This window comes from Leptodactylus fuscus, chromosome 1, assembly GCF_031893055.1.
Source record: "Leptodactylus fuscus isolate aLepFus1 chromosome 1, aLepFus1.hap2, whole genome shotgun sequence".
NCBI classification, from domain to species: domain Eukaryota; kingdom Metazoa; phylum Chordata; class Amphibia; order Anura; family Leptodactylidae; genus Leptodactylus; species Leptodactylus fuscus.
Window position 1 is genome coordinate 59172099 of NC_134265.1, and position 27820 is coordinate 59199918.

At 40.5% G+C, this 27820-nt stretch overlaps 1 protein-coding gene across 1 annotated transcript in view; it reads left to right on the forward strand.

Moving 5' to 3' along the window:
• Nucleotides 1–9058, forward strand: part of LOC142200580 (versican core protein-like) — a 76151-nt gene extending 67093 nt beyond the window's left edge. Inside the window, exons 13-15 of the mRNA XM_075271032.1 lie at nucleotides 4130–4274; nucleotides 6909–7091; nucleotides 8467–9058. Coding sequence (XP_075127133.1) covers nucleotides 4130–4274; nucleotides 6909–7091; nucleotides 8467–8582 — 444 coding nt within the window. The 3' untranslated portion in view covers nucleotides 8583–9058. The remainder of the gene's footprint in view (nucleotides 1–4129; nucleotides 4275–6908; nucleotides 7092–8466) is intronic.
• The last annotated feature ends 18762 nt before the right edge of the window (nucleotides 9059–27820 follow it).

Genomic DNA, 27820 nt, shown 5'->3' on the forward strand with positions numbered 1-27820 from the left:
AAATAGAAATGTCTGGAGAGGTGACCGATGGATGCCAGGAGTGGAAATTGTCTTAAGACAAACAGGATAGGCTTTTTAGACATCTCTTAAAGGGATTGTTTGGTTATAAAGTCTATATATAAATACCATGCTAGGAAATTATTGGTTAAAGAAGGGGATAACTAGTTTGGGACCCTTATCTATTAGGGAGAGTAAAGAGTGGCAAAAACAGCTCACTCTGTTTGACCCAGCATGTCCATGCCTGATATGACCAGCTCATTGATTTAAGTTGCTACCATGTAATACTTCACTTCCCCTGTAGAGGAGCTGCAGGGAAACAGAACACTTGCTGCTGTATTGCCCAACAGTTCAGGACTCCAGTTGCAGGACAGTCTATGTCAAGCATCTAGGCAGGGAATCTTCTAACACATAGGGATTGTCCAATGTGGATGATCCCTTTAAGCAATTCTCTCATCTATCCTGCATAATTCCAGCACAGTATTGGTGCCAGTGTCTTGTAGCATATTTCTTTTAAGCAGTAACACAGACGTTTATAGACTAATTTCTTCTGCTGAATCCAGCAGTTACCTTATATGGCATTAGAAATATAACCAAGTCCGACGTACTATTTATATAACCCCGTAAAAGATCTCAATGCCCATGAGACATCTGTGTACACAAAAGAAATCCTTATAAACCGTGTCTCTTCTCTACACATTTATTTATGACCAGCACAGTGCCCAAGACGTCGTCTACCTAAGAACACCAACCCAGATGACATGTATGTTCAGCTTGTGCACCCTTGTCAATATGTGAAAGGGAAGATCCTTATACCTAAATGTGTTTCCATCTGGTATAGCGTAGACCATAAAGTATGATAATGGGACATATTCAGTGTTCCTGCTTCGTTAAGTAGTTATCAAATTGGCATAAAATGTCATGGAGAGTCTAAGTTTTGTTCACCATGTAGAAAATTGACAATTTAGAACTTGGGTGTATTGTGCCACTTTCTCCACAAGGTGGCACTGTTCTTCACAGAAAGTACAGCGTTTAGTCTGTGAGTTTGCTGCATGACGGATATACATTCTGGTTAGGGGTATAACAAATATTTATAGTGGACATAGGGTATAGGTGGGGAGGTAAAATATAATATATAGTTAAATAGAAATATATTTTAGCGTTGAAATGAAATATGAATATATCAACTTGAATTAAGGGTTGACTAAACGGTATTAAACATATTGAAGAATATTGATATATGATATAGTTCGCTTGGGGACCTTGAGCGGAATACTGAACGCATTGACAAGCAGTGTGCAGTGAAAGCACACGGACCCCATAGACTATAATGGTATCCGTGTGTTTTCCGCACGGTGTCCGCACAAATCACACGGAGAGGTAAGTAGTTCATGAAGCACTTTTCTCTGTGCATGATTCGTGCGGACACTGCACGGAAAATACACAGATCTCATTATAGTCTATGGGGTCCGTGTGCTTGTCAATGCGTTTGGTACTCCCCGAACGGAATACCGATCGCAGACATGAACCGGGCCTTGTGCTGCAGCAGTTTAGCTAATGTGAGGTCTGACACTTGTGCCCTGCATAAATCATGTGTTCCGGGACTCTCTGGGCACATGGCGTTACAGGAGTCAGTGCAGGCGCAATAAACTTTTTTATTTTTAATCCGTCTGTGGGGCTTGAATCTATGATCATTAGATCCCTTTGTCACATAGACTGTAATGCAACTATATTGTAGTGTATGGGAAATATACTAGTTAGCTTAGTTAGCTATTAAGGCCTGCAACAAGCAAACCTCAAAAGCTATTTCCATGTGACAACCTTAGGAGCCTTCATAAAGTTCCCTGTTGTCATAATAACAAGTAACAATCTGGGTCTGAGTGAGCGCCATTTTTCAAGGGAATGTATCAGGGCGATTTGGGACACTAAACTACCTGGAGGTCCTTATGGATTAGGGGTTTAGTGTCCTATTACAATGCCTACAGTGCTCACACTTCAGTGCTCACAGTCCCTATTCAGGGAGCACAGACGGTGATTTGGGATGCTAAAGCCTAAATCTATAAGGGCCTGACCTGACACGTTCCCTTTAAAGACTCAATATTCACCATAATAGCACGACAAATGTTAGGAAGGGGTTAAACCTTTCCTATTGAGCCGTCAAATGTCCATTTATCTCTAGAGAGTGGACGGCTGCCAGAGATACAAATCAGTAACCATTCACCATCATGTCCAGTTTACTGGGCCGCTGTATTTGTGGACGATACTGAGCAAGTCCTAACGTGACTTACAATTCAGATATCAGAAAACCTAGACGAGAATTTTTTCACATTTGCTTTCCTTTGAACTTTTCTTCCAAGTTTACACCTAGTAACGAACAATATTGTGAAGTAATTTCAAGGGCAAACATGATGAAATGAAGCAGTTCCTGGAGCTCGCCCAGAATCCCGATCAATGCCTTCGGCCGCCTGACATCTAATCTCTAACAATAAATGCAAAGGGTGCCATTTAATCTCCCACACGCTGGATATAAAGAATAACGCTGCATGCCTCAATATTACACTTTCTGCCATTATACCTCAAAAAATAAGTGACTGCATTGACATTTAAGAAACTCAAACAACTTTACGCCTGGAACCAAGAATGCTGAGTCAAGAATTTCTTACGATAAAAAAATTGCTGTTTTAGAGAATATTTATGGCTGAATCCATAAAACTGCCATATTCAATAATTATGTAAAACTCAGGTGAAAACAACAAAAACTGCACAGCCTACAAATACTGCAAAAACTGCATTCAATAAAGACCTAAAATAAAGGATGGCTAATGTCAGTATTGGATGTAGTCACAGCATAGATTATGGCTTCACATTGGCAGGTTGGGGGTTTGATTTATCCAAATCTGTTCTGCCGTTCCACAGATTTAAGCTCTTTTACGATGAGCCACGTTACGGAAATGCAGTTTTTTTTTTTGTTGCAGATTTTGTTGTGGTTTTTTGAGCCAAAGCCAAGAATGGCTACAAAAGGAATGGGAAATATATAGGAAGATTTTATATTTCTACCTTCTGCTCAATCCACTTATGACTTTGGCTCAAAAAAACAAAATTTGCTATAAGAAAAAATGTTGCGTTTCCACAACGTGGGGATTTAGCCTTAATGTTGATGCAAATATTAGCCAATTGGGCGGTAACACAGTGATTTCTCTGGAGGCGGGAATTCTGTGTTACCATCCACTTGGCCAGTATATCCTAACATGCATCAAGACTAGAAGGGCTTATATCTTTGGAATAGCTGAACTGAATGACTAAAACTCCAAAATGAAGCTTTTTAGGCAAATCCTATTTAAACATCTCACTCATTTACCATAAGTACAGGTAGTTGGATAGTGGTGTTTTATTTCCATACCCTATATTTTTCTACACCCTTTATAAGTTTTGTGTGCATTTATTATCCTACTACTATTGGTAGGTTTTGGTATTTTAACCCCAAATGTGTAATAACTAACAAGCCTACATTTTACAGAATAGTTTTAACCCCCCCATAACATATTTGTGGCAGACATGCAAATTACCGTAAAAATAACCCTATTGAGTCCCAGTATGAGTCACAAAGCCAACATTAATGTAATGATCAAATCTTGGTGATAGACTGTACAGTACCTGTATTATTATCTCATGGCAGAGTATTGTGTTATCGGGCAATGGGCCAAGGTGCTAAGAGAAGATTAAAAAAAAATCAGAATAGAAAGTGAACTTGTTCTTGTAAAGATTTTTGGCATTGACCTTGAGAAACGCTAAAGTAGTTAAGCCAAGATAAAGGTGTTTGATGATGTAATCAGCTGTGAGGTCATAAAATGTCACTCATGGGCATGTTGAGAAAACACACAAACGTTGCAGCGCGCTCATTTTTAACCATATAAGTAAAGTCGGGGAGAGAAAAATAAATAATCTGTGTTTTGTTTTGGAGCCTCGGCAGTGACGGTCATTACCCTGGCATATACTTGAACTCACCATGTTAACCCCGACTATCACAAACATGATGTTGATCTTAATAAAAACAACTTCCATGTAAATTCAAAATGTTAACAAAAATAGTATAAAAAACCCATAAAATAATTGTAACTTTTTTACCTTTTAGCAATACGAAAACTGGAGGCCAAACCAACCAGACAGCTTCTTCTCTGCGGGTGAAGATTGTGTTGTCATTATTTGGCATGAGAATGGACAGTGGAATGACGTGCCCTGCAACTACCATCTCACATACACCTGCAAGAAGGGAACAGGTATATTTCATTACACTGTCACTAGTTATGTTTTCAGAGGTTTTGTCTATAGTATTAGGTTTGTATTTGCTATGATATATATTATACCACCAGACTTCTTTACTTCCCATAGATAAGAGGCTCATTGGTGGGTCCTTGGATATGCCAGAAGTGCTTAAAGGGATTGTCCAAGACCCAAAATGAATGACTTATTTTCACGATACATGATTGATTTGGGATCTTGGAGAACCCCTTTAAGACTGAGGCCCCACATTGAGGAAAAGTAGCTTTTTTGTTGCAGATTTTGTTGTGGTTCTTTGAGCCAAAGCCAGGAGTGGATTTAGCTGAAGGTAGAAGTATAAATAAGGCTTAGTTCACACGTAAATTACGTGTGGCTTATTTTGGCACTGTAAAAAAACGCTTCCTAATTAGGATAAACACATAAAATTTCACTTTTATTGATATCCTTTAAAACCAATCCAAAAAGTAAAACAAAATGATTGTGTTCCACCTGTTCAGTCGATACAAAAGTGAAGAAATAACTAGGGAGGGGCAATTGTATATACACCTATATATGCCCTATAGGATATTGAAACCCTCACTCCCTAATAAACCACAGTGGCTTTTTTCCCAAACAGCAACTTGTGAACAGGACCCAAAGCGTGAACTGCCAGCAAATCACTCCCCCCCTCTGAGGTTACTGGCCTATTGCCACGCCAACAGAGAGGAGAGAGGCACTGACAGTCAGGTCACCGTACAAATGCTGAACTGGATGATAAGTCCACTGACTAACTGGGAATCTATGAAAGGCCCCATATTGCGGAAATGCAGCTTCTTGGGTTTTTAATGCAGTTTCTTGAGCCAAAGCTAGGAGTGGGTTTAGCAGAAGGTAGAAGTTCAAGAGCTTCCTATATATTTCCCACTCCTTTTGTAAAACAAAAACAGAGACACCGAGCGCTCTAAGTGTGTTAGCCCTTATGGAGGGAGAGTAAAATTTGTGTTACAGAAACAAATGACCAATATAGCCTCTCACCTGTGGGGGTTGTGAAACTGTCACAACACCTGGAATCTGTATATACAGAATGGATGGACCGAGTGAGAGTGGCAGCAGTTCCGTAGGAGACACCGGAAAACCGGGAGAAGCACGAGAGGTAGATGTAGTCAGGGATCTGCGCTCAAAGGTCATATGAAGAAATGATAGGTTCAAAAACAAGGCATCTCGCCCGACGTAATTCTGTGATTTCTCGCACTTGAAAAAGGATTTCTGTAATCCGAAACGTGTTGTGCCTACTGTTTTTATCTACATTAAAAAAAAACTTCAGTTTTAACCAAATGGTTTTTGAACCTATCATTCCTTTTGTAGTCATTCTTGACTTTGGCTCAAAAAAACGCAGCAAAATCTTCAACAAAAAAAGCTGCGTTTCCGCAATGTGTGACCTTACCCTAAGGCTGTGGCCCAAAAGCCGCAGGAAAAATTGCAGCGTTTTACAGTACTTGCAAAGTGGATGGGATTCATGCGAATCCCATGCCCACTTTGAGGAAAAAATTGCAGCGCATACACACTGTGATTTCCAAAACTGTTGCGGTTTTGAAATCGCAGCATGTCAATTCTATCTACGGAAATGCTGGCGGCTTCCCTGTAGATATAATTGTAACAGAAAGTTCGCGGGGGAAAATTCTGTGAACTTTCTGTTCAGAGCGCTGCGGGAAGAACCGTAATGCATTCACGCCACGTTTGTTCCCGCTTTAGCGCTGCGTTTCCAGCCCGTGGGGCCTTAGCCTAAGAGCTCTTAAACAATTTATAATAGAAAAATAAAACATAATATACTAAACTAGAGATTTACCCAATCAATGGCTTCATATTTCCTTAATGTTGTGTATTTGTGAAGTTTTAGCTTTGTGCAGATCAACCACTCATAAATTTAGAAATTTGATGGATATTTATATTTTTAGGCTAAGTATTAAAGCTTTAGAATTGCAGATTAGCTAGAAGGATATTGACTACCAAGACTAAAGGTTAAAGCACAGAAGTGGAAATTTAGAGTGTTTCAGATTTCGAAATTGAGCATTCATTGCTTGGAAGGGAAAATTACAATGGAAACAAAAACCTTTAGCTGGTCTTATCTTAGCCACTCCATACCCCATTTTTTTTTAAATGCTCCCCAAAATATCCACAATCCAGCTCTCCTTCCTGACAGCCATCTTCCCCTTCTCTGCCACAAAAAATTACATTACATTAATTTTTACCAAATTTTCTTCCGAAGTTGCAGAAAACAACCAAAAACCTCACACTCTTAAATAATTTTTTAGATGTATAATATAACTATCCACGTAAAATATTGTAAGAGACATCCTATGTGTGAAATAATGAGCTGGATATTCATTTTTCTTTTCCCGTGGTATAAAGCCAACATTTAAACTTCTGAACTTGTCGGTAGCGCGGAGAGATAATTGGTTTGCTGAGACGTTTAACATTATTTTAGCAAACAATTAAGTTGTGGCTGGCTGACAAGTGCAGCATTGAATAAGGAAGGAGGTGGTGAGTTCAGGCTGTGATTTTTAAGGTCTCTTAATGCATGCCAGATTTACTTAAATTCAGCAAAATTTTAGTACAAAAAGTTCTCGTTAACCCATACCTGGTCATTTATTTTTCAGTTGCCTGTGGACAACCTCCTCTTGTCGAAAATGCTAAAACATTTGGAAAAACTAAACCAAGATATGAAATCAATTCCATGATCCGATACCACTGTAAAGATGGGTTTATTCAAAGGCATATGCCAACTATACGTTGCAGAGGGGATGGAAGGTGGGATCTACCTAAAGTCACATGTATGAAACGTAAGTATATACATTTTACTTTATAATATAGTATATGTATTTTACTACTTAACTATTTGTTATCTTTAGTGTTAGTATTAGAGATGAGCGAGTACTGTTCGGATCAGCCGATCCGAACAGCACGCGCCATAGAAATGAATGGATGCACCTGGTACTTCCGCTTTGATGGCGGCCGGCCGCTTAACCCCCCGCGTGCTGGCTACGTCCATTCATTTCTATGCGAGCGTGCTGTTCGGATCGGCTGATCCGAACAGTACTCGCTCATCTCTAGTTATTATATGTATTACAGCTGAAAGAATAAATATAGTCACAGTCTGAAACACAACGCTACCGATTTATGTGCAACCAACTTATTGGCTATATGTAAAAATAAATAATTATTAAAAAGTCATTTGGTCCATTCAATTTTTATATTATTTCATTATTGGGATACTGATTTTGTCAAACATTTTATTACTTTATCAATTTCATGATGTCATGAATAAAGGTGTCAAAGATCCTGTTGGTTCGTTTCCAGGCCAAACTGCTCCTAGCTATAAATATGTGTGTGTGAGCTACAGGCCAGAGGCAAGTCAAAGCTAAAGGGGTCCTTAATGGCTGTACCCTGCAATGAGGGCTGAGGGTTAGTGTCAGGCATTGGGTCCATATGAGCACAACTTCCATAACTTGCTTTTCTGACATTTTGATTGCAAGTGATTTTCCTATCAGGGTGATCACATTCTATAAGATAAGAGAGACTAATATAAAGATCTATACCATATATTGTCCTACAGGTAAAAATGATAATAAGCATGAACTGTGATGAACTGTTATTGCAGATGGAAGCCATAATCTGTGGCTTTGTGATAAATATCCCCACCGTAGTTACTGTTTAGCCCTAGCTATGAGCTTATACTATCCCCTATAGTGGCAGGTCCACAAGCTGGGGCTTAACTTGAGGGGGTAGAGGGTGCGGTCGCACCAGGGCCCAGGCGTCTTAGGTAGCCCAAAAGCACTGGCATCATTTTTCTATCCATCCAGTTTCCATCTGGCCCATAAGCCAAGGAGACCCACAGATTACCCCTAACCACACTAAGGTTGGTTAAACTCCTTAGTACCTGTAACCATCACTATCAAGAATTCACTGTAGGGATGAGGTAGGGGGCCCAGACAAAAGATTGCATCGGGGCCTGCAATACTTTAGTAATGCCACTGTCCACAAGAGTATACATCCATTCAAATATAGAACGTAGGGGTCTCAAACAGGTGACACCTTCTATGAAGCCCATGTGCCCAATACAGTTTTCCTTATAGTACATTTGTATAATGTTATTTATCAATTCTTTCCAATTTGTTAATTTAACATGATTGATTCATATCTCTCTTTTATCCTCAGCTTCCGTCTACCAAAGGACTTACTCCAAGAAATATTACTACAAATTTAGCTCACCACTATACACTCCTAAACATTCTCACCGTTGGAGCAGGACTTGGCAGGACTCCCCACGTTGAATGCAGCGGACTTCTCTTGAATGGACATCATATCTGCCAAAGTCCTAAATTTCAGTGCCTTTCTATTGAATTTCAAGCAGCATTATCTCGCTGATCCGACCATGGATATTTTGGACAATGGCATCACTCAGACAACAGAAGAGAACAAGAACATTTTTTAATCAAGTGTTAAAATTTATAGGGAACTAAACCAGATGTAAGCGTAATATCCGGCCTACTAGAACTTGTACTTCTAGTATGAAATGTAGTTTCTGTCACCAAGGCAAGCAAACATATTGTATTAATGCAAGCTTATGTTAATATTTAAGCAGCTTGACCCTAGCTCTGATGACCTTTGTAAATAAGATGATTTTAATATGTTTTCTAATCATGTATATAAAATTGAAGTAGTCATACTAAAGTCAGGCGTATTTAATAACTGCAATACAGCTTAACTCGTAAATCACTAATAAAAGCCAATTGTCGATCAAGGCTGGAAAAAAAACTAAAACCTTGGCATAAAAAAAAACAACTTAGTGCCACGTGAGATTTTTTTTTTATAGGTGCATTATTACAACTCTTGTGCCATATAGCGTTATTTTATTTTTGTGTGTTGTGGAAAAAAAAGAAAAAATATTTGTGGGGAACATCATTTCCACACCACAATTTTTTTTTTATTTTTGTTAATTTTTTTTTTTTTCAATTCATCCAAGAACACTCTACAAAAAATTTATTTGTTGGATGAATAATTTTGATTTTTTTTTTTTTTTGGGGGGGGAGGGGCTTTTATAAGGCTAATCCATAAAGATAGCTATTTGTAAGAGTCATTGATGCAAACTCAGACCTGACATCTACACACCCTATTTGCATCAGATTATATGTAAAGATTGCATCATTTTATTGGATGCAAGTTTTATAAGTGATGTCTAGACTGCTGCAAAAATAGATGCAACACAGGTATAAGACAAGCTATGTCAGCTTTGAGTTTGTACCATATAACAGCTTTGAGTTTGTACCATATAACTCGCACCTAGTCGGAGACTTTTGTTGTTTTTCACTAAAAAATAAAGTGGGGGGGGGGATTTCTCGAAGTGTCTTCAAAAACACTAGCAAAAATTCAAGGTGCGTTCTACAATTTTTTGTAAAAAAAAAATAAAAATAAAAAAGTAAATAATTTTGTACATATAATCATTTTCTAGGTCTTTTTTAATGAAATTCTGAATGTTTATTGATGAATGCGGCAGCTGTGAAGCGTACAGACATAAATGTAGGAAGCCATACTGATTTAGCTTATAGGGTGCTTCTGTGCCATGCATGCTGACCATGAGTTCTAAGCATCAGTATGTCATCTCTTGTTTTTTAGGAGCAAGTTAAATATATTTTAAGTTACTGTAAGTTTACAAATTAAGATCAGGATACCTGCTCACTTGAAATACATATAGGCTATTCCTATAACTAATGGGCAGTCCTGAATGGACATATCACCTTTAGGTATGATCACTCGCAACTGTGGTATTATTACCTAAAATGTATAAAAAAAATTATATTGAACAAACTTTAAATGATCTGAATTTAAAGATCCCTTAATAGTTATTTATCGTTGTATAAAAGTGTACATTTTACCTATACAAATGTTTAAGAAGCCATTTTGTGGGCTGCAACAATATTTAATATAGCGTAAGAATTCTCCGGGTACCAATGACATAACATAATATCCCCGTTCACTATACATTCCTATTCACGGCCTACAAAATGGCTGCCTCTGCTTTGTGTATGTGACAAGTGCACTTTAAATAAGGGAAAAATGATCAACATCCAGCAAAAAGTCTGTAATGTCATCGTGACGAAATGTATGGAATCGAATAAATCTTGTAAAATATCAATGCATTGTGTGCATGCTTTAACCTAGGCATGCTTCAGAGATAACATTGAAATGTATGTTATATAGACAATGTTTAACCATTATTCTAAATTTCACTGCTAGGGGGTGCTATGACTTACTGGAAGTTCCTCTGGCCACACAATTCTATTATTTATTGCAATAAGCCAAGTCATTTAAAGATTTGGCCATTGCTCTGATGCTGGAAGCTAGCCACTCCATAAAGTAACATATCCCTAGTATGGCTTCTCGGCATCCAGTCCTTGTTACTTGTCGTGTGATTGATGCATTCCTCTGACTGCTGCACCTTGTGTTATCATACTTTGTACTTGACAGCAATGCACCACAGTGTTGACCTGTATGTTTTTCTACTATTACAATGCACATAATACTTTTTTCTGTATTTATATTATAACTTGTATAGTATATAATGTGAACCTTTGGGTATTTGTGAAAGTCTAAACCTTTGTAACTTTTTATATCTGCTTCTGTTTCACCAAAGAAATTTTGTTTGTTTGCTAGTCTATGGTTTATAGTGTTTTTATTTATTCATTTTTTAATTATTTTCTAAATAGAACGATGTGTAATTATAGATAACAAAGACCAATAAACACTCAAATGTCCAAGTGTCTCATGCAGGGATCATGGTGAGCCTGTACACTTGTCATATATTCCATTCTGGAAGGAAAGAATATTAATAAACCTTATGGGATTGCCAAATGCACCGATCCTTAAAGGGGACCCGTTAGCTCCTATAATAGGCCTGTTATAGTATATACATTAAAACAACAATTCTGGGTCATGTATTGTTAGAGCTCTGTGTTGTCAGGGACAGGGTCTTGGTGGTCCCCTGTCCGGTAACTGTGAGTGACTATGGCTGGCCAAATGCAAAGACTAAGTGCTAGCGTTGAAGAACTCACACCACACAACAAGCGTTGGTACAAGCTCCTCTCTTAGCCACAGTAGTGCACACAATGAGACCTTTATTGAACATGTGCATGTTTTTATATCCAATTACAAGGAGTAAAAAACAGTAAGCTCTATCATGAGTCTGATTGGTTGGTCGGGGTATCCGCCTCCTGTGACATCAGCTCCAGGGATAGCAGTGACTTCCTGTGATGCCCCTTCATGTAATGTCACTTCCTGTGAAAGTGCCAGGCCCTCCAATGCTCTCATGGGAAACCCGCCAGAGTCTCCTTGTTCCACATGGTCACGCCTAAACCTGAGCACAGCAACCAAGCATAGGGGCCATTTTGTTATGTAATATCATATTCAGTTTCAAACATAAGTACTTATACTGCATTTAGTTTTAAGGATAACAATGTTTTTGTGATTCATATATTTACAACCTTCACATTGTGTCATTCATATGTAATTCCTTCTAGAAAATTATCAATAAATTGTCATATAGGAGTATCACCCTTCTTAAGGGTGGGGCCCTGCATGGCTTAAAGGCCACAGTTTGATGGTGTTTTAAAGTTCATGCAAAGTATGGGATTCTAACAAATCCCATCCATACATTGCAGAAAAATATGTGCAGCGTAAATGCTGTGATTTCCGAAACTGTTTGGAAATTGCAGCATGTCAGTTATACTTACGGAAATGGCCGTGGTTTCCCTATAGGTGTAATTGAAGTAGAAAGTCTGCAGGGGAAACCTACAGACTTTGTGAAAAGCACTGCAGGAAGAAACGCAATGCTTTGCCTTAGCCTAGAGGCATGTGCCCCTATACAGTCTGACACTGTCAGCACAGATTGGAGAGTATCACAATATGCAGGGACACAACCTCCAACTGTTAACATCAAGTTCTATGATGAATAACACAGGAATGACATAATACACAGTTCTAAGAAAAAAATGCTTCAAAATTGGTATCAAGAATACATTTATTTTTAGAAACAGACATGTCAAGAGGGGACAGGCCCTTTTAACAAACTCAACAAGGAAAACACATACACATAAAATCCCACAATATCTGCGCAATATCTGCAATAACAGAAGCTGCCTTTCCGCAAAGTGGGGCCTCAGCCTTAGGGTAAGGACACACATTCAGGTTTTTGATGCTGTCTTTGAAGCCCAAACCAGGCGCGCATCAAAAAGGGGAAAGCCCATAAAGGACAAATGTGCCACTTTGTCTTTTTTCCCCAATGAACTCTTCAGCCTAAAAACTGAATTACCTAAATCTCCACCCTTACTTTCATTCTGCCCTGCCTGAAATAGCAAATAGGAGCCTCATAATGTTGCTTTTTGACAAGCAAATGAAAGTTAGAGGCTTTGGGCACCTTTGCACTGATTTTTTTTATTGTTCATTTACTCCCTATATGCAAAGTTAAGCAACTTTTTTATAGTGCTCCTTAAAAATTGATACCAATTTGCTGCTGCAAAACATGTGTAACTCTTTCACCTAGCTGGTTGGCCTGTTAAATAAAACTTCAATCTGAGAGAGGACTGTTCCTGACTGTGTCAGCTCTCTCTGCCATCCATGTACCTTCTATCAGTGTTATATAGGGCAGTTTGAAGTTTGGAAATGGGGGAAAGCATCAGTCAAAATAAATGAAAGAATGAAGACTACAGTCTAAAAGTTAGTGAAACATATTTATAACTCAAAGTAACCACTAACATATGCACAAATCATTTTTCCATGTGAAAGGCATCTTTTCCCTGTAAGCTTTACTCCTTGGTTATAGAGGTATTCCTATCTCAAGGGTCTCACACTGAGACTTGTAGCTTAAGTTATCTGAAGGGTTTTACCCTATACATTGCTTTATACAGCTAAACATGTCTGCTCAGTGTTTACAACAGGTTGTCTAGGCTACAGACCTGCTCTCAAGTCAGGATGGTGACTCAGTCCCTGCTCTTGGCCATCTATATTTACTTATTTCTCTGTCTCTGCATATTGCTTTCAGTTTTTGTGCCATGAGAGAGGCTAGTACATTTTCAGCAGTGCCTCTGTTATATGTGTATGTAAATCCAGAGATAACTGTGCCTTTACAACAAGCCAAAGCACCGTGCTGACTTTAACTGAAGTGAAGGATAGTGGAAGCATGTGGTCAAATCCTGAGATGGGAAAACACCTTTTAGTCTCACCTTCGATCATCTGACAACCAAAAGCCTATTTTCTTGCAAGATTTATACAAGATTATTTGTGATAGGTTTACGAAGATAATGAGGCAAATTCGAGATTCGATATTCGTTTTGAGTAGCCCCTCAATATTCGACTACTCGAATCGAATATCGAACCCTATTATAGTCTATGGGGGGAAAATGCTCATTTCAGGGGTAGGCAACGTTCGATCAAATTATACTTACCAAGTCCACGAGTGAGGGTCGGGCTGGATCCTCCGAGAAGTCTTCTCCGTGCAGCGTCCCCGTGGCGTCTTCCGGCTCTGAATTCACTCTGCCAGGCATCGGGCCTGGGCAGAGCCGACTGCGCATGTCTGCACTACAAGCAGGGAAGCTGCACGGAGAAGACTTCTAAAGGTAGGAGAAGAACCAGCGTTGATTTCCATTCGAACAGCGGGTGGTATTCGATCGAGTATTTTGAATACCGTAGTATTCGATCAAATACCTACTCGATCGAATACTACTCGCTCATCTCTAGACAGGACCTCATTAGAAAAATAAATGTACACACTGCTATTGCTGCAATACAAACACAAAAAATGCATCAGGACCTACAGAGGGCACTAAGCTATAATATAAGATAAGGTGGTCCTTTCATAGTCCCACCATGGGGGCAGACATATACAGACATTAAGAATTTACATGTTTAACTGGATTGTTGCTATAGCTATTATCTGTGTATATAAATGTGATGTCCAAAAGGGTCTGGTGTCCTGGGTTTAGGATGCATCCAGGGTGGAAACGGAATATACCTTTTTGTACCACTTTTAATGGTGGTTAAGTATAGGTTTAGATACTACTGGTATATTAAAGAATACCTATTTTTCAGCTGGCTTTTCAGGATAAGTTTCCATATTTGTGTACCTGAGGAAGAACACTAATTCACAATTATATGACTTGTACTTGTAATTATATGACTAGATACTATACACTGCACCAGTGTAAGGCACATGTACAGAAATGCTGACCTCCACTGTAGTGAATATAGAACTAAAGACCTACATGTGTAATCTGATATGTATGACCTGCAGTGAGTCTTGAAATATAGCAGAGATTTCAGAGTGAAAGTCAGTTTAGCCTGTTGATGGGGGATTGTTGCAAAAGAGTCCGATGAAGGAAGACTTAAGCATTTTCTAAGATAAGACGATGTTCCCAGATATTTTTCTCTCCTATATACACACACGTATGAACATTTTACTGACAGTTAATGCGTTAAAAACACCTTAGCACGGAGTGTTCAGCCTGCTGGAGGTCCATATTTTCTTGCAATAACAAGATCTGATTTGATTCTATCCTACAAGATCAGAAACTTTATTTCGGTAAATGTTTTTCCTGTGTCAGAAGACATCATTCCAATTTATTCACTCGTACTTAAGATATGGTTTCAGCACAGAGCAGTAATATAGTTCTCAGATATACTAGTATATAAACTACACAAGGGTTCTTGGTGCTTTTTGAGGTGTACTCATGGGATTCTGGAGCCATTAACATCACAGAGGTAAATTGAGATAAATGCATTTTGAATGAATTATCAGATCCTTCAAAACCTTCACATTGCACAGTTCAACAGAATTTCTTCTTTACCCTCTACTTTCCTCTGTTACTTTAAAGGGGACTTTTCACCATTTGCACCAACTACAACTTTTTTTGATAGTAGTTGCATCACCCAATATGCTAATTAATAGAGATAGAGATAGAGACAGAAAAGTTTGATGCAGAACCAGCATTGATTGGCCGAATGCTATACAGTTGGCCAATCAGTGCTGGTTCTTCTCCTACCTTTAGAAGTCTTCTCCGTGCAGCTTCCCCGCAGCGTCTTCCGGCTCTGAATTCACTCTGCCAGGCATCGGGCCTGGGCAGAGCCGACTGTGCATGTCCGCTTGTAGTGCGGGCATGCGCAGTCGGCTCCGCCCAGGCCCAATGCCTGGCAGAGTGAATTCAGAGCCGGAAGATGCCGCGGGGACGCTGCATGGAGAAGACTTCTCGGAGGATCCTGCCCGACCCTCACTTGTGGACTTGGTAAGTATAATTTTATCGAATGTTCCCTACCCCTGAAATGAGCATTTCCCCCCCATAGGCTATAATAGGGTTCGATATTCGATTCGAGTAGTCGAATATTGATGGCCTACTCGAAACGAATATCGAACATTTTACTGTTCGCTCATCTCTACTAATTAAGCTCTATTTTGTTAGGTGGGCAGTCCTAGACTAGAGCAGAATATCAGGGAAATTAATAGAAATAGGTGTTCAGGAATGGTGGGGGCTGAAGATAAAGATTCCAACTGCGTGGAATCAGTGGAATGAGTGGAGTGGCACCTACTAAACCTTTCAAGAGTTGAAGTTGATTGAGGAGGTACAGTAAAAGGGCCTTTTTAAAGGGGCGTGCCTTTTTTAGTCCCGTATACTCACCTCTCACTTCAGCCAGGGGTCCAGCAGGTAACTTATGTTCAGGTTCACAGTCTTTGTGTACTTTTTGCCTGCATGAAAGTGCATTAGATAATCAGCATCACCAAAGGTCAGGAAGAACGGGAACCCTCTCCAAAATTCTCTTTTGGATATGGTGTTTAATATTTTTAAACAGGGGTTAAATAAAGGACCTAGAACACCCCATTAACTACAACTGGAAGCTGATCAGGCTCATCAGAAGACATCACACTATAATATTACATTAGTGAATGCTGATAAAAAAAACTTTATGGGAGCTGGAGTTGTATCAAAGATTCAAGTGGCAACAATGTGCATGTATATATGTTTCTATGGAACAAGCTGTATTGTAATCCCCTTAGGTTAGCCAACACAAATATGTCAGCACCTAACCAACACCAACCACATTTTTATATTACATTTACGTTTTAAATCCCATCCACGTATCTGCAGATTTCAACCTTTTGCAATGCAGAAGTGAAAACCGTGTGGGACTGCAGAGATGTATGTTGGTGCATCAAAAACCATCCGATACAAGACATTTAGCTGCATTTCCATAGCCTTAGCCTTTGGTTGTATAAAATGAAAAGTATACATAGGGAACCCATAGAGGATAATGGATAGATCTCAACTACTGAGTGGTGTTTGCTGGACTCTTCAAATCTAAAAAACTTTGAAATGTCTTGCACAGAGGAGATAAATTTCCTTCAGATTGAATCCTCTTTTCCTTTTGCTATTTCTTACATAATATAGAGTAAGACTGTCTTTCTTAAGATCATAAACTTGTGTGGTCATGTGGCGCATACTACCGTGAACCACTTGTCTCCAGATGACACCATTTCATTCCAATGCCATAATGAAACGTGATCGGTCCTTAGTCATGCCACATATAGTTTAAGAGCCAAACCATTAAACTCTCCTGTTATTTTCCTAAATTTAGAGTGTACACCATGCGCACTACAGCTTATACCACATTTATTCACACTTTACCTTGGCTTTAACTTGTCTTACAGATTGTACACCATATATCGCTGCATAGTCTGATATTACAAGAATCCATGGCTCAAGAAGCTATGCTAAAAATTATGCCGAGACATCAGACCCTTGGAGATAAAAAGTGTTACATCTTCAGTAAATGTGTGTATTTTCAGAAAAACTGCAATTATAAGCTACAAATAATTCCACAGTTACAGAGTTAGAGATGATATCTTGCTGCATTGGTAATATGAAGATGTTTTCATGGAGGTTTCAAGCAGGTCTGGAACCAATGGGGCATATTTATCAATAAATGTCTGACACTTATTTGTCTTCTTTTGCACCAATACTTATGGTGCATGGCATTTCCATGGCATTTCCAACATATTTATGACTGGTGTTCACAGAAAGAACAGAAAAATATGACAGACTCGACCCTTCTGAAAAATGTGCACCAGAAAGGCCGTGATTTAGTAGCGTCTAACTTTACAACACATTTATGAAACAACAAAGAGCGAATATGGCGCAGATTTCTTGTGCAAAGCCATAAATTCCCATCATGCGGTGGCTTTCAACATCCTATGCAACTGATGTATATTATGTATTCTCTATATATAGTTGCTGGAATGACCTTCCCACTATTGGGTGGTTTATGTTTTTGGTTTTTGTACCATTGTAATGCCGAATATTTTTCTATATTCTAACTTAGACTGCATTCTGTTGAATGCTTTACTCTTGGTCTGTACATTTGACCACTGTATCCACTGTAACGTGGTGTTTCTTGTCATATTTTGTCAATAAATTCATATCTTTGAGAATAAATTCCCATTGCGTGCCTCCTATTTTTCTCCTCAATAATTGAGAGATGATTTATGTCTACCTTGTGTGTGCCTAGTTTTTGTGTCTACGTGTTTTGCGCCAAATATTTGTCTCATGGTGAAATGGTGAAGCTCGACACTTTAAGACAGATGGTATTTGAGTCTGACATCTGACACTTCTAGAAAAGCTCCATATTTATAAAGGTCCATACCACAGATTCATAAATATGTCTAAAACTATGACTAGGATTTGTAGTTTAAGACAGTATTGATAAATGAGCCCCAATGGGTACAATATAATTTGCAGCTCCCCACTAGTATATTTGTGAGCCACTCCCGGTTGTGATTCAAAATAAAAACTATATAATACAACTGTTACTTCTACTTCTATTTAGCTCACTGTCATTGCCAAGCTCTGGTGACATGGATTTCTTCCTCTTGAAAGCTATGATAACATTACATAAACCAAATATATTTTCCAAAGGGAGGACAGAAACTCTTATCACCGTCACTGCTGATGATAAGACAGGTTCCTATCTCACAGTTATAATGAAGGAGATCACAGTTCAGCCTCTATTACTGTATACTTTTGGATTCTCAATGTATTTAGGAGAAAATAGAGGAAATGTTAATTACAGTATAGTCCAAGCAGGCAGATATGGTACTGGCTCTAGCTGCCCATGTGATGCTGTTGTAACATCTTTGCCCGTCCAGGGTTTGGCATCATCGTCTGGCCGCATGCTGCGGCACAAGAGGCATGTTCGGCTGTGATTTCTTTCCTTGGGTTCTTCTTGCATTGTCTGAACACTGTCCTATTCTTTAACCTTGGTAATTGATTTTCCACCACACCCATCTCCTTCAACTCCATTTCCCTCTGATCTTCTAATAGTTAATTTCAGTCTTGCCCTGTGATTGACGGCCTATCCGCCTATCATCTCCGGGGCAGGTTTTTCCTCCCTATTTAGTCTTGGCTCACATTCGCACTGGTGCTTGCTATTGCCTTGTTCGTACTTGCTTTTTTCTGTCGCTGTTATTACTTGTATTCTAATCCTTGACCTCTGGCTTTCCCTATTGACTATTCTTTTGGACTTTGATTTGGCACTGCAGTGCTCGACTGTTTCCTGACCCTTGGTAAGCTGACCTCCCTTTTTTGTTGTTCGTCTTGTCTGCGTTTTGTGTATCACATATATAGGAAGGGATCGTCTTCGAGTTGCCGCCTATTACGTAGGATAGGGCCTGGCAATAGGAAGGGACAGTGGGGGGCTTCAGCTTAGGGCTCACTGTCTCTTGTGCCCCACCGCAGGGTTGCCAGCAGCTACTGGGGAATTGCTGTCCTAGCAATTCCATAACAGCTGTGCTAAAGTATCATGGAAATGATTGCAAAACAGAGAATTCAGTAAAATCTAAATACCAAGATGGAGTGTAAAGTGTGATATACAGTCAGGTAGCGGTACAGTGATAAAAACTTTGCATTTCTAGATCTTATGTAAAGGTTTTTGACAATTTTTAAAGCTAGTTTTTACAAAAGCTGTTATTAGAGATGAGCGAGTAGTATTCGATACTCATAGGAATGCATTGACCAGCGTTGATTGGCCGAATGCTATACAGTGTACAGCGGGCAGTGCGCGGCAAGCACACGGAGCCCATTATATGGTATGGGGTCCATGTGCTTAACTGTCCAGCACTTTCTGCGCTGATATTCCATTCGGGGATCCTCCTGCGGACTCCTTCCGGACTGGAGGCAAGCGCTAATGTGAACCAGCCCTAAAAGCAAAGTGGAAGGAGTAGGATATGACGCGGGGAGAATGATAGTGTCACGGTACTAGTGGAACAGGATCAGGAGTCCAGTCGTCAGGTAATGCACAGGAGGCTGGAGACAGCACGTGGGTAGCCCCAGGGGCTGAGGTAACAGTCCAAGAGCAGATAAGCCAATACCAGGTAGAAGTCTGTAGTAATTCGGAAGCTGTATTCAAGCTATGGTGAGCTTGCAGGCAACAGTTGAAGTTCCAGGGAACTGAAGAAGCGCTCCAGCAAGGAGGTCTCCTAGGTGTCCAGGCAGTATTCAAAATAGACAGAACACAATACCAACACAAACAGGAAGTGTCAGAGTCACCTATATATAGGCAACCCAATCAGGGCAATACAGGGCGGGTTCCAATCATGAGAATCAGCTGATGAGCCTCTGCAGTAGGCTCCACACTGAAGTCCAGCAGGCTGTTAGTCAACAAGCTGAGTAGCTCAGGAAGCAAAGAGACACCGGGCAAGACAGCAGGTCACAGGTTCAAATCCTGACATCACTCCCCTCCTAACGGCGACCTCTGGTCGCCACAAGACCTGGTTTTGTTGAGTACTGCTGATGGAAACGTCTAATCAAACGAGGCGCATTGATGTTAGATACTGGTTCCCATGAGTTTTCTTCTACACCATACCCTTGCCATTTGATTAGGTACTGTAGTCGGTTTCTGTGTATACGGGAGTCCAGGATCTTTTCCACGACAAATTCTTCCTGTCCATCCACTTCAACTGAATCTGGAGGTTGAGAGGAACGTTCAGGAAATGGATTGGACATAGCAAGTTTCAGTAGAGACACATGGAAAACAGGATGAATCTTCATTGTTTCCGGGAGTTGTAAACGTACTGCCAGAGGACTAATTATTTTAGAGATCTTATAGGGGCCAATAAATTTCTGTCCTAGTTTGGGTGCAGGGACCTTCAGCTTAATATTCCGCGTAGACAGCCATACTCTATCCCCTACTTTGAATTCAGGCGCCGGTCTCCGATGTTTATCTGCTGCTTTCTTATATCGCTCCTGAGCAGCTCCCAATGTTTCTTTTAACATTTTCAGATTTTGTTGCAGTGATGCGATTCTTTCTGTAACTGCTGGAATTAGTGGAGCCACTGGATTTTTAGGGAGAATACTTGGATGGTATCCCAGATTTGCAAAAAATGGTGTTTGCTTTGTTGAAGAATTTTGAGAGTTGTTGTATGAGAATTCCGCAAAAGGTAATAAGTCCACCCAGTCATCCTGTAAATGGCAGATGTAACAGCGCAGGTATTGTTCTAGCGTCTGGTTTGTACGTTCTGTCTGACCGTTAGTCTGGGGATGATAGGCCGTTGACAAATGAAGCTTGATATCGAGTGATGTACAGAAACTTCTCCAGAATTTGGACGTGAACTGTACCCCCCGATCTGAGACCACCTCATCCGGCACACCATGAAGGCGAAAGATATTTTGGACTATCAAATCAGCAGTTTCTTTGGCCGAAGGCAGACCGGTACAAGGGATGAAATGAGCTGCTGTTGTAAGTCGATCTACCACTACCAATATTGATGTTTTTCCTTTTGCGTTAGGTAGATCCACTATAAAGTCCATTGAGATCGAACTCCAAGGTCGTACTGGAATGGACAATGGTTGCAGCAACCCCATTGGTGAGGAACGTGAAGGTTTATACCTGGTACAGGTATCGCAAGAAAGGACGTATTTCTTTGCATCTTCTAGACAGCCGGGCCACCAGAAGAAACGAGATAACAGCTCATATGTCTTCTGTACTCCCTTATGTCCTGCCAATCTGGAATCATGTACGAACTGTAGAATCCTCAGACGCATTGCTTCTGGTATGTATAGACGCTGTCCATCAGTCCATACTTGATTTCTAAAGAATAGATGTACATCCCCTGATGTGTGTGATAAGAATGGATCAGTGTCATAGGCCGCTTTAATGTCCTCCAGCAGATCCCCTTCATGGATAATACCTACAATTCTTGTCTCGGAGACAATAGGAGTAGGTGGAGCTGAAGGATTAATATCACTAGAAAACATCCGTGACAGAGCGTCTGCCTTTCCATTACGAGATCCTGGTCGGAATGATATTGTAAAATTGAAGTGATTCAAAAATAGACTCCATCGGGTCTGACGAGGGGAGAGGCACTTAGCTGATCTAATGAACTCTAGGTTTCGGTGATCAGTTAGAACTAGTATCTGTTGTGAAGCTCCTTGTAGATGGTGTCTCCACTCTTTAAATGCTGAGACGATGGCAAGCAATTCTTTATTTCCCACATCATAGTTTCTCTCTGCAGAAGACATCCGTTGAGAGAAGAATGCACATGGATGCAATAGCTTCTTTTCACCTGACCTCTGAGAGAGGATGGCCCCAACCGCACAATCTGATGCATCTACTTTGACCACAAACGCAAGTTCTGGATCTGGATGACGTAGTACTGGAGCCGTGGTGAATTTAACTTTCAAACGAGAGAAAGCTTCCTCTGCTTGTGTGGTCCAGGAAAAGTGGGTTTTCTTCTTTGTCAGCTCTGTGATGGGGCCTACAATCTCTGAAAAGTTTTTAATAAAGCGTCTGTAAAAGTTAGAAAAGCCTATGAATCTTTGCACTTCTTTTACAGTCTTGGGAGTCGGCCAATCGATAACTGCTTGGATCTTTCTGGGATCCATACGCAATCCCTGAGAAGAGATGATGTACCCTAGGAACTGAATCTCTTCCCGATGGAACTCACATTTTTCCAATTTGATGTAAAGTCGGTTTTCCCGCAATCGTTCCAATACACATCTTACATGCTCCTGATGTTCTTCTAGAGAGCCAGAGAAAATTAGTATATCATCTAGATAAACCACCATGGATTGATCTAGTAAATCTCTGAAGATATCATTTGCTAGATGTTGGAAGGTAGCCGGAGCATTGCAGAGCCCGAATGGCATTACCAGACTTTCAAAGTGTCCATATCGAGTACGAAAAGCAGTTTTCCATTCGTCATCTGGCCTTATCCGGATTAAATTGTAAGCACCCCGTAGGTCTAATTTGGTAAAGACCTTTGCTCGTTGAACTTTCTCCAACAGTTCGGGGATCAGAGGCAATGGGTAGCGGTTTTTTACTGTAATTTTATTAAGCTCTCTGTAATCCACCACTGGCCGTAATGAACCGTCCGATTTCTTAACAAAGAATATAGGAGCCCCTGCAGGAGAAGAGGATGGCCGAATAAACCCTTTTTTCAAGTTCTCGTCAATGAAGTCCTTAAGGGCATTTAATTCAGGTCCTGATAATGGGTATATAGTCCCAAAAGGTATGGGTGCTCCAGGAAGCAATTCTATCGGGCAGTCGTAAGGACGGTGAGGTGGTAGTTTGTCAGCTTCCTGTTTATCACAAACATCCTTCAAATCCTCATATATTGTTGGTAACTGATGCGGTTCTTGGTTTTGAGTAGAGACTGTAATGGTTGGTTCGGGTTGATCCTTCACCTCATTGACCTTTGGGGGGAAACTCAGCATCTTAGTTCCCCAATTGATGGAAGGATTCTGTTTCTGTAACCAAGGTAGGCCTAAGATGACTGGAAAGTGTGGAGAAGAAATTAGTAAAAATGAGAGAGTTTCCTGATGCTGAGGTTCTATGTGAATCTCCAAAGGTACAGTTTCCTGGTCTACAGGTCCCGAACTCAGGGGAGACCCATCCACAGTCTCCATCACAATAGGTGAATGTCTCTTAGATGAGCGTATTCCATGTTTCTGAGCGAAACTAAAGTCCATGAAATTTCCGCTAGCCCTGGAATCCACCATAGCTGATGTAGAGATCCACATAGAATTGACCAATAATTTAAGAGGGACAAAGTAATGTGAATCCTTGTTCTCCTTTTTAACCTGAGAGGTCACTGATGATATATAGTGGACACTTTCTCCAGCTGACTGTTCCCCCTCTGAAGCTGAAGATTCTTCATTGGATGCATCAGGATCCATTACAGCGGCCACTGTTCTCCGGGAGCGATTCGCAGAGCGGTTTGGGCAATTTATAAGGAAATGTCCTGACTTTCCGCAATATAAGCACAGATTTTCTTTAAACCTATGTTCTCTTCGCTCGGCACTCTCCCGTTTCTGAATTGCATCAATCTGCATCGATTCTGGTTGGGATTCTCGGGACTGCTGATCAGATGATTTTTTATAACCCAGTGGTGATGTGGTAGTGTATTGACTGGTCGTGCGGTTTGCATAGCCCCATTTCTCTTGTCGACGTTCTGTCAGACGAGTATCAATCTGAATGCAGTGATCAATAAATTCAGAAAAGACTGAAGGAGCTTTTGCTCGTGCTAATTCATCTTTAATACTACTGGAAAGTCCACTCTTGAAAAGAGCTAGCCTTGCGGAGTCATTCCAGCTAGTGTCCACGATCCATCTCCGGAATTCCATGGCATAATCCGCAACAGAACGTCTGCCTTGCCGTAATGTTAGTATGGTGGTCTCTGCTGTAACCATTCGGTTGGGGTCATCAAACATCCCTTTCATGGCTTCCATGAAGTCTTTGTAGTTATTCAGGCAGACGTCATCGGTTTCGATTAGCGGATTTGCCCAGGCAATAGCTTTGTGTGTTAACAGCATAATGACGCACAGCACCTTTGATCTTTCAGTTGGATATTGGTTTGGATGCGCATCAAAATACAAATTGCACTGGTTTACGAATCCTCTGAATTTATCCCGGTCACCATTGAATCTAAATGGCGGCAATCTTGGGGATGGAGCAGAGGTGGGAATCAGGCCTTGTACATCCAGCTGTGCAATACGTGCTGTGACCGCATTCATGGATGTCTGCAATTCCTGCAGAGCTTGGCCTTGCATAGCGATTTTACCAGTGGTCATTTTATCAAAAGATTCCCATTGGTGCTTCATATCTTGGACCTCCGCATACATTGCGCCCAAGGCGGCTTCTACCTTTTTGAAGCGGACCTCCCAAGCTTCTTTCCCAACGGACTCCATTGTAGGTGTTGGTATCCTGTCACGGTACTAGTGGAACAGGATCAGGAGTCCAGTCGTCAGGTAATGCACAGGAGGCTGGAGACAGCACGTGAGTAGCCCCAGGGGCTGAGGTAACAGTCCAAGAGCAGATAAGCCAATACCAGGTAGAAGTCTGTAGTAATTCGGAAGCTGTATTCAAGCTATGGTGAGCTTGCAGGCAACAGTTGAAGTTCCAGGGAACTGAAGAAGCGCTCCAGCAAGGAGGTCTCCTAGGTGTCCAGGCAGTATTCAAAATAGACAGAACACAATACCAACACAAACAGGAAGTGTCAGAGTCACCTATATATAGGCAACCCAATCAGGGCAATACAGGGCGGGTTCCAATCATGAGAATCAGCTGATGAGCCTCTGCAGTAGGCTCCACACTGAAGTCCAGCAGGCTGTTAGTCAACAAGCTGAGTAGCTCAGGAAGCAAAGAGACACCGGGCAAGACAGCAGGTCACAGGTTCAAATCCTGACAGATAGACCCGCAGGATAGTATTGCAGCATCCCTCCTGCAGAACCAGTGTTGACTGACTGAATCCTATACAGTATACCAAACTTTTTTTCATTTTTGACAACATGACACCAAACATTTTACAATTTTGACAACCATGGAAGACCAACCGTGTGACCAGCTTTTGAGATTCTACACTGAAAAACAACAAAAGTACCCCCAGTGGATCTAGATCTACCTCCAGAGAAACATGTAAATGCCAAATCCCAGTTTGGACAAACAGCTAAACCATACCGAGCAGATGGAGGGATTCTTTACCATGGAGAAAAGGAGGTTCTCTCTAAAAGCCTACTGCCATATATTCTGAAGGCCTGTAATTACAACCCAATGATTGGTGGATATTTTGATAGAGATAAAAAGCCAAAATGATGTGGGGGACCCATGCCGTTTCAGATGATGCCAACCCTGATGTGCTAAATACACTGACACCCATTCTTAAAAAGCTCTGTTCAACTGTGAGTACCAAAATCCACTCTGCCCAGGAACACTAAAATCCGCTCTACCCAGTAATGTGCCTTTGACCACTGACACAACAGCTACAAAGAAATCATTGTTGGTACCATTGTTTATATCAAGAATCAGCGTCCTATTCATCACTTGGGTTCAAAGATGGAACCATGCTGGATTGAACCCTACTTAGTTGTGGAATTCTTGACCAAGGAACTAGTAAAACCTAAAAACAATAAGACTGGATACTGGATAACAAGATACTGATCAAAACCTACCATGCCAGCAACCTTAAGATTACCATGATGAAGAGACTTCTCCACTACTCGAATCCCATGATTGGAGCACACAGAACAAAAGCAGACTAAGAATTTGAACTCACTACAAAGTTTAGGAAGGAAGTATCTTAGCACCACTCTTGGCCTTATGTTTAGTAGGGCTGCACATTATGGATGCCCATCAGCTACATCCTGACAAGAACAGTGGACAACCACTCACTTAAGAGATAAAGTCATATACCACATAAAAACTGACTTGACAAAAAACAATTACAGAACTGCGACATCAGTTGCGACATCATCATCTACCCAAATGTTGGTTGCTCTATGGATTGGTTGACATATCCTGCAAGCTTCAGTCCGCAGTCAACAACAGAACATGCACTTTATCTGGAAAACAAGAATGATCCTTGTAATGCTGTTATCAGTGTTTACCTTTAAACATTTATGTTTTAGCACGGGCTTGCTAGTCTAAAGGTCCCAATACATTGAATGAAAATTGGATGATTTGTTGTCCCAGATAGTTGTCCCTTGCATTGACTGATAAGTGACTTATCACTACTGAGAAATCACTGAGGGAAAAAAAATTGCATACTTGCCACCCAGCATACCTTGGCCCTCCTCCGTTCCTCCTCCATGTCTCTGCCAGCCGCCATTTCTCACTTCTCTCACTGCAGCTTTTGAATTTTGCACTGTCACCTATTCTGCAGGCTTCTGGGTCACCTGAATGTATGACACATCATGTGCTGATCAGGGGACCCATACACATTTGATCAATAATCACCTCATGTACAGCCACCTTTATAAGTTGAGGTTCCAAGATGTTATGGCTTTTATTAGATTATGAACAGTCACATTTTTCGGGTTGATGTAATAAAAGTCTATGTGTTTAGAGTTTTAAGATTTAAGTCAGTTAGCTTTCTCACTTAACCACTTTTGTAACAGGCCAATTTATGGTTCAGGACCAGACACATTTTCTGTTTTTTTTTCATGCAGCTGCTGAAAACTGCATAGACATACCAGTACGTCCTTGAAGAACAAGACAACCACTCTCTGGACGTAAAAACTCAATGGGCAGTCCGGAAGTTGTTAAAATATGTTTTCTGGGCAAATTTTTATTTATTTTTTTAAAAAGGTCTGTTAGTGCTAGTAATGGGTTAATAAGTGCACCGAAAATACCTTTAGCAATGTTTTGAATGATTTCTGAGTTTCTCTGGGAGCTCCTGACATCCTCTGCATTTGTTTACATGGTGTAGCTTCCTGTTCTTTTACAGTCCTATGAAAAAGTTTGGGCACCCCTATTAATTTTAATCATTTTTAGTTCTAAATATTTTGGTGTTTGCAGCAGCCATTTCAGTTTCATATATCTAATAACTGATGGACACAGTAATATTTCAGGATTGAAATGAGGTTTATTGTACTAACAGAAAATGTGCAATATGCATTAAACCAAAATTTGACCGGTGCAAAAGTATGGGCACCTCAACAGAAAAGTGACATTAATATTTAGTAGATCCTCCTTTTGCAGAGATAACAGCCTCTAGTCGCTTCCTGTAGCTTTTAATCAGTTCCTGGATCCTGGATGAAGGTATTTTGGACCATTCCTCTTTACAAAACAATTCAAGTTCAGTTCAGTTTGATGGTCGCCGAGCATGGACAGCCCGCTCTCAAATGATCTGAAAACAAAGATTGTTCAACATAGTTGTTCATGGGCAGAATACAAAAAGTTGTCTCAGAGATTTAACCTGTCAGTTTCAACTGTGAGGAACATAGTAAGGAAATGGAAGACCACAGGGACAGTTCTTGTTAAGCCCAGAAGTGGCAGGCCAAGAAAAATATCAGAAAGGCAGAGAAGAAGAATAGTGAGAACAGTCAAGGACAATCCACAGACCACCTCCAAAGAGCTGCAGCATCATCTTGCTGCAGATGGTGTCACTGTGCATCTGTCAACTATACAGCACACTTTGCACAAGGAGAAGCTGTATGGGAGAGTGATGAGAAAGAAGCTGTTTCTGCAACCACGCCACAAA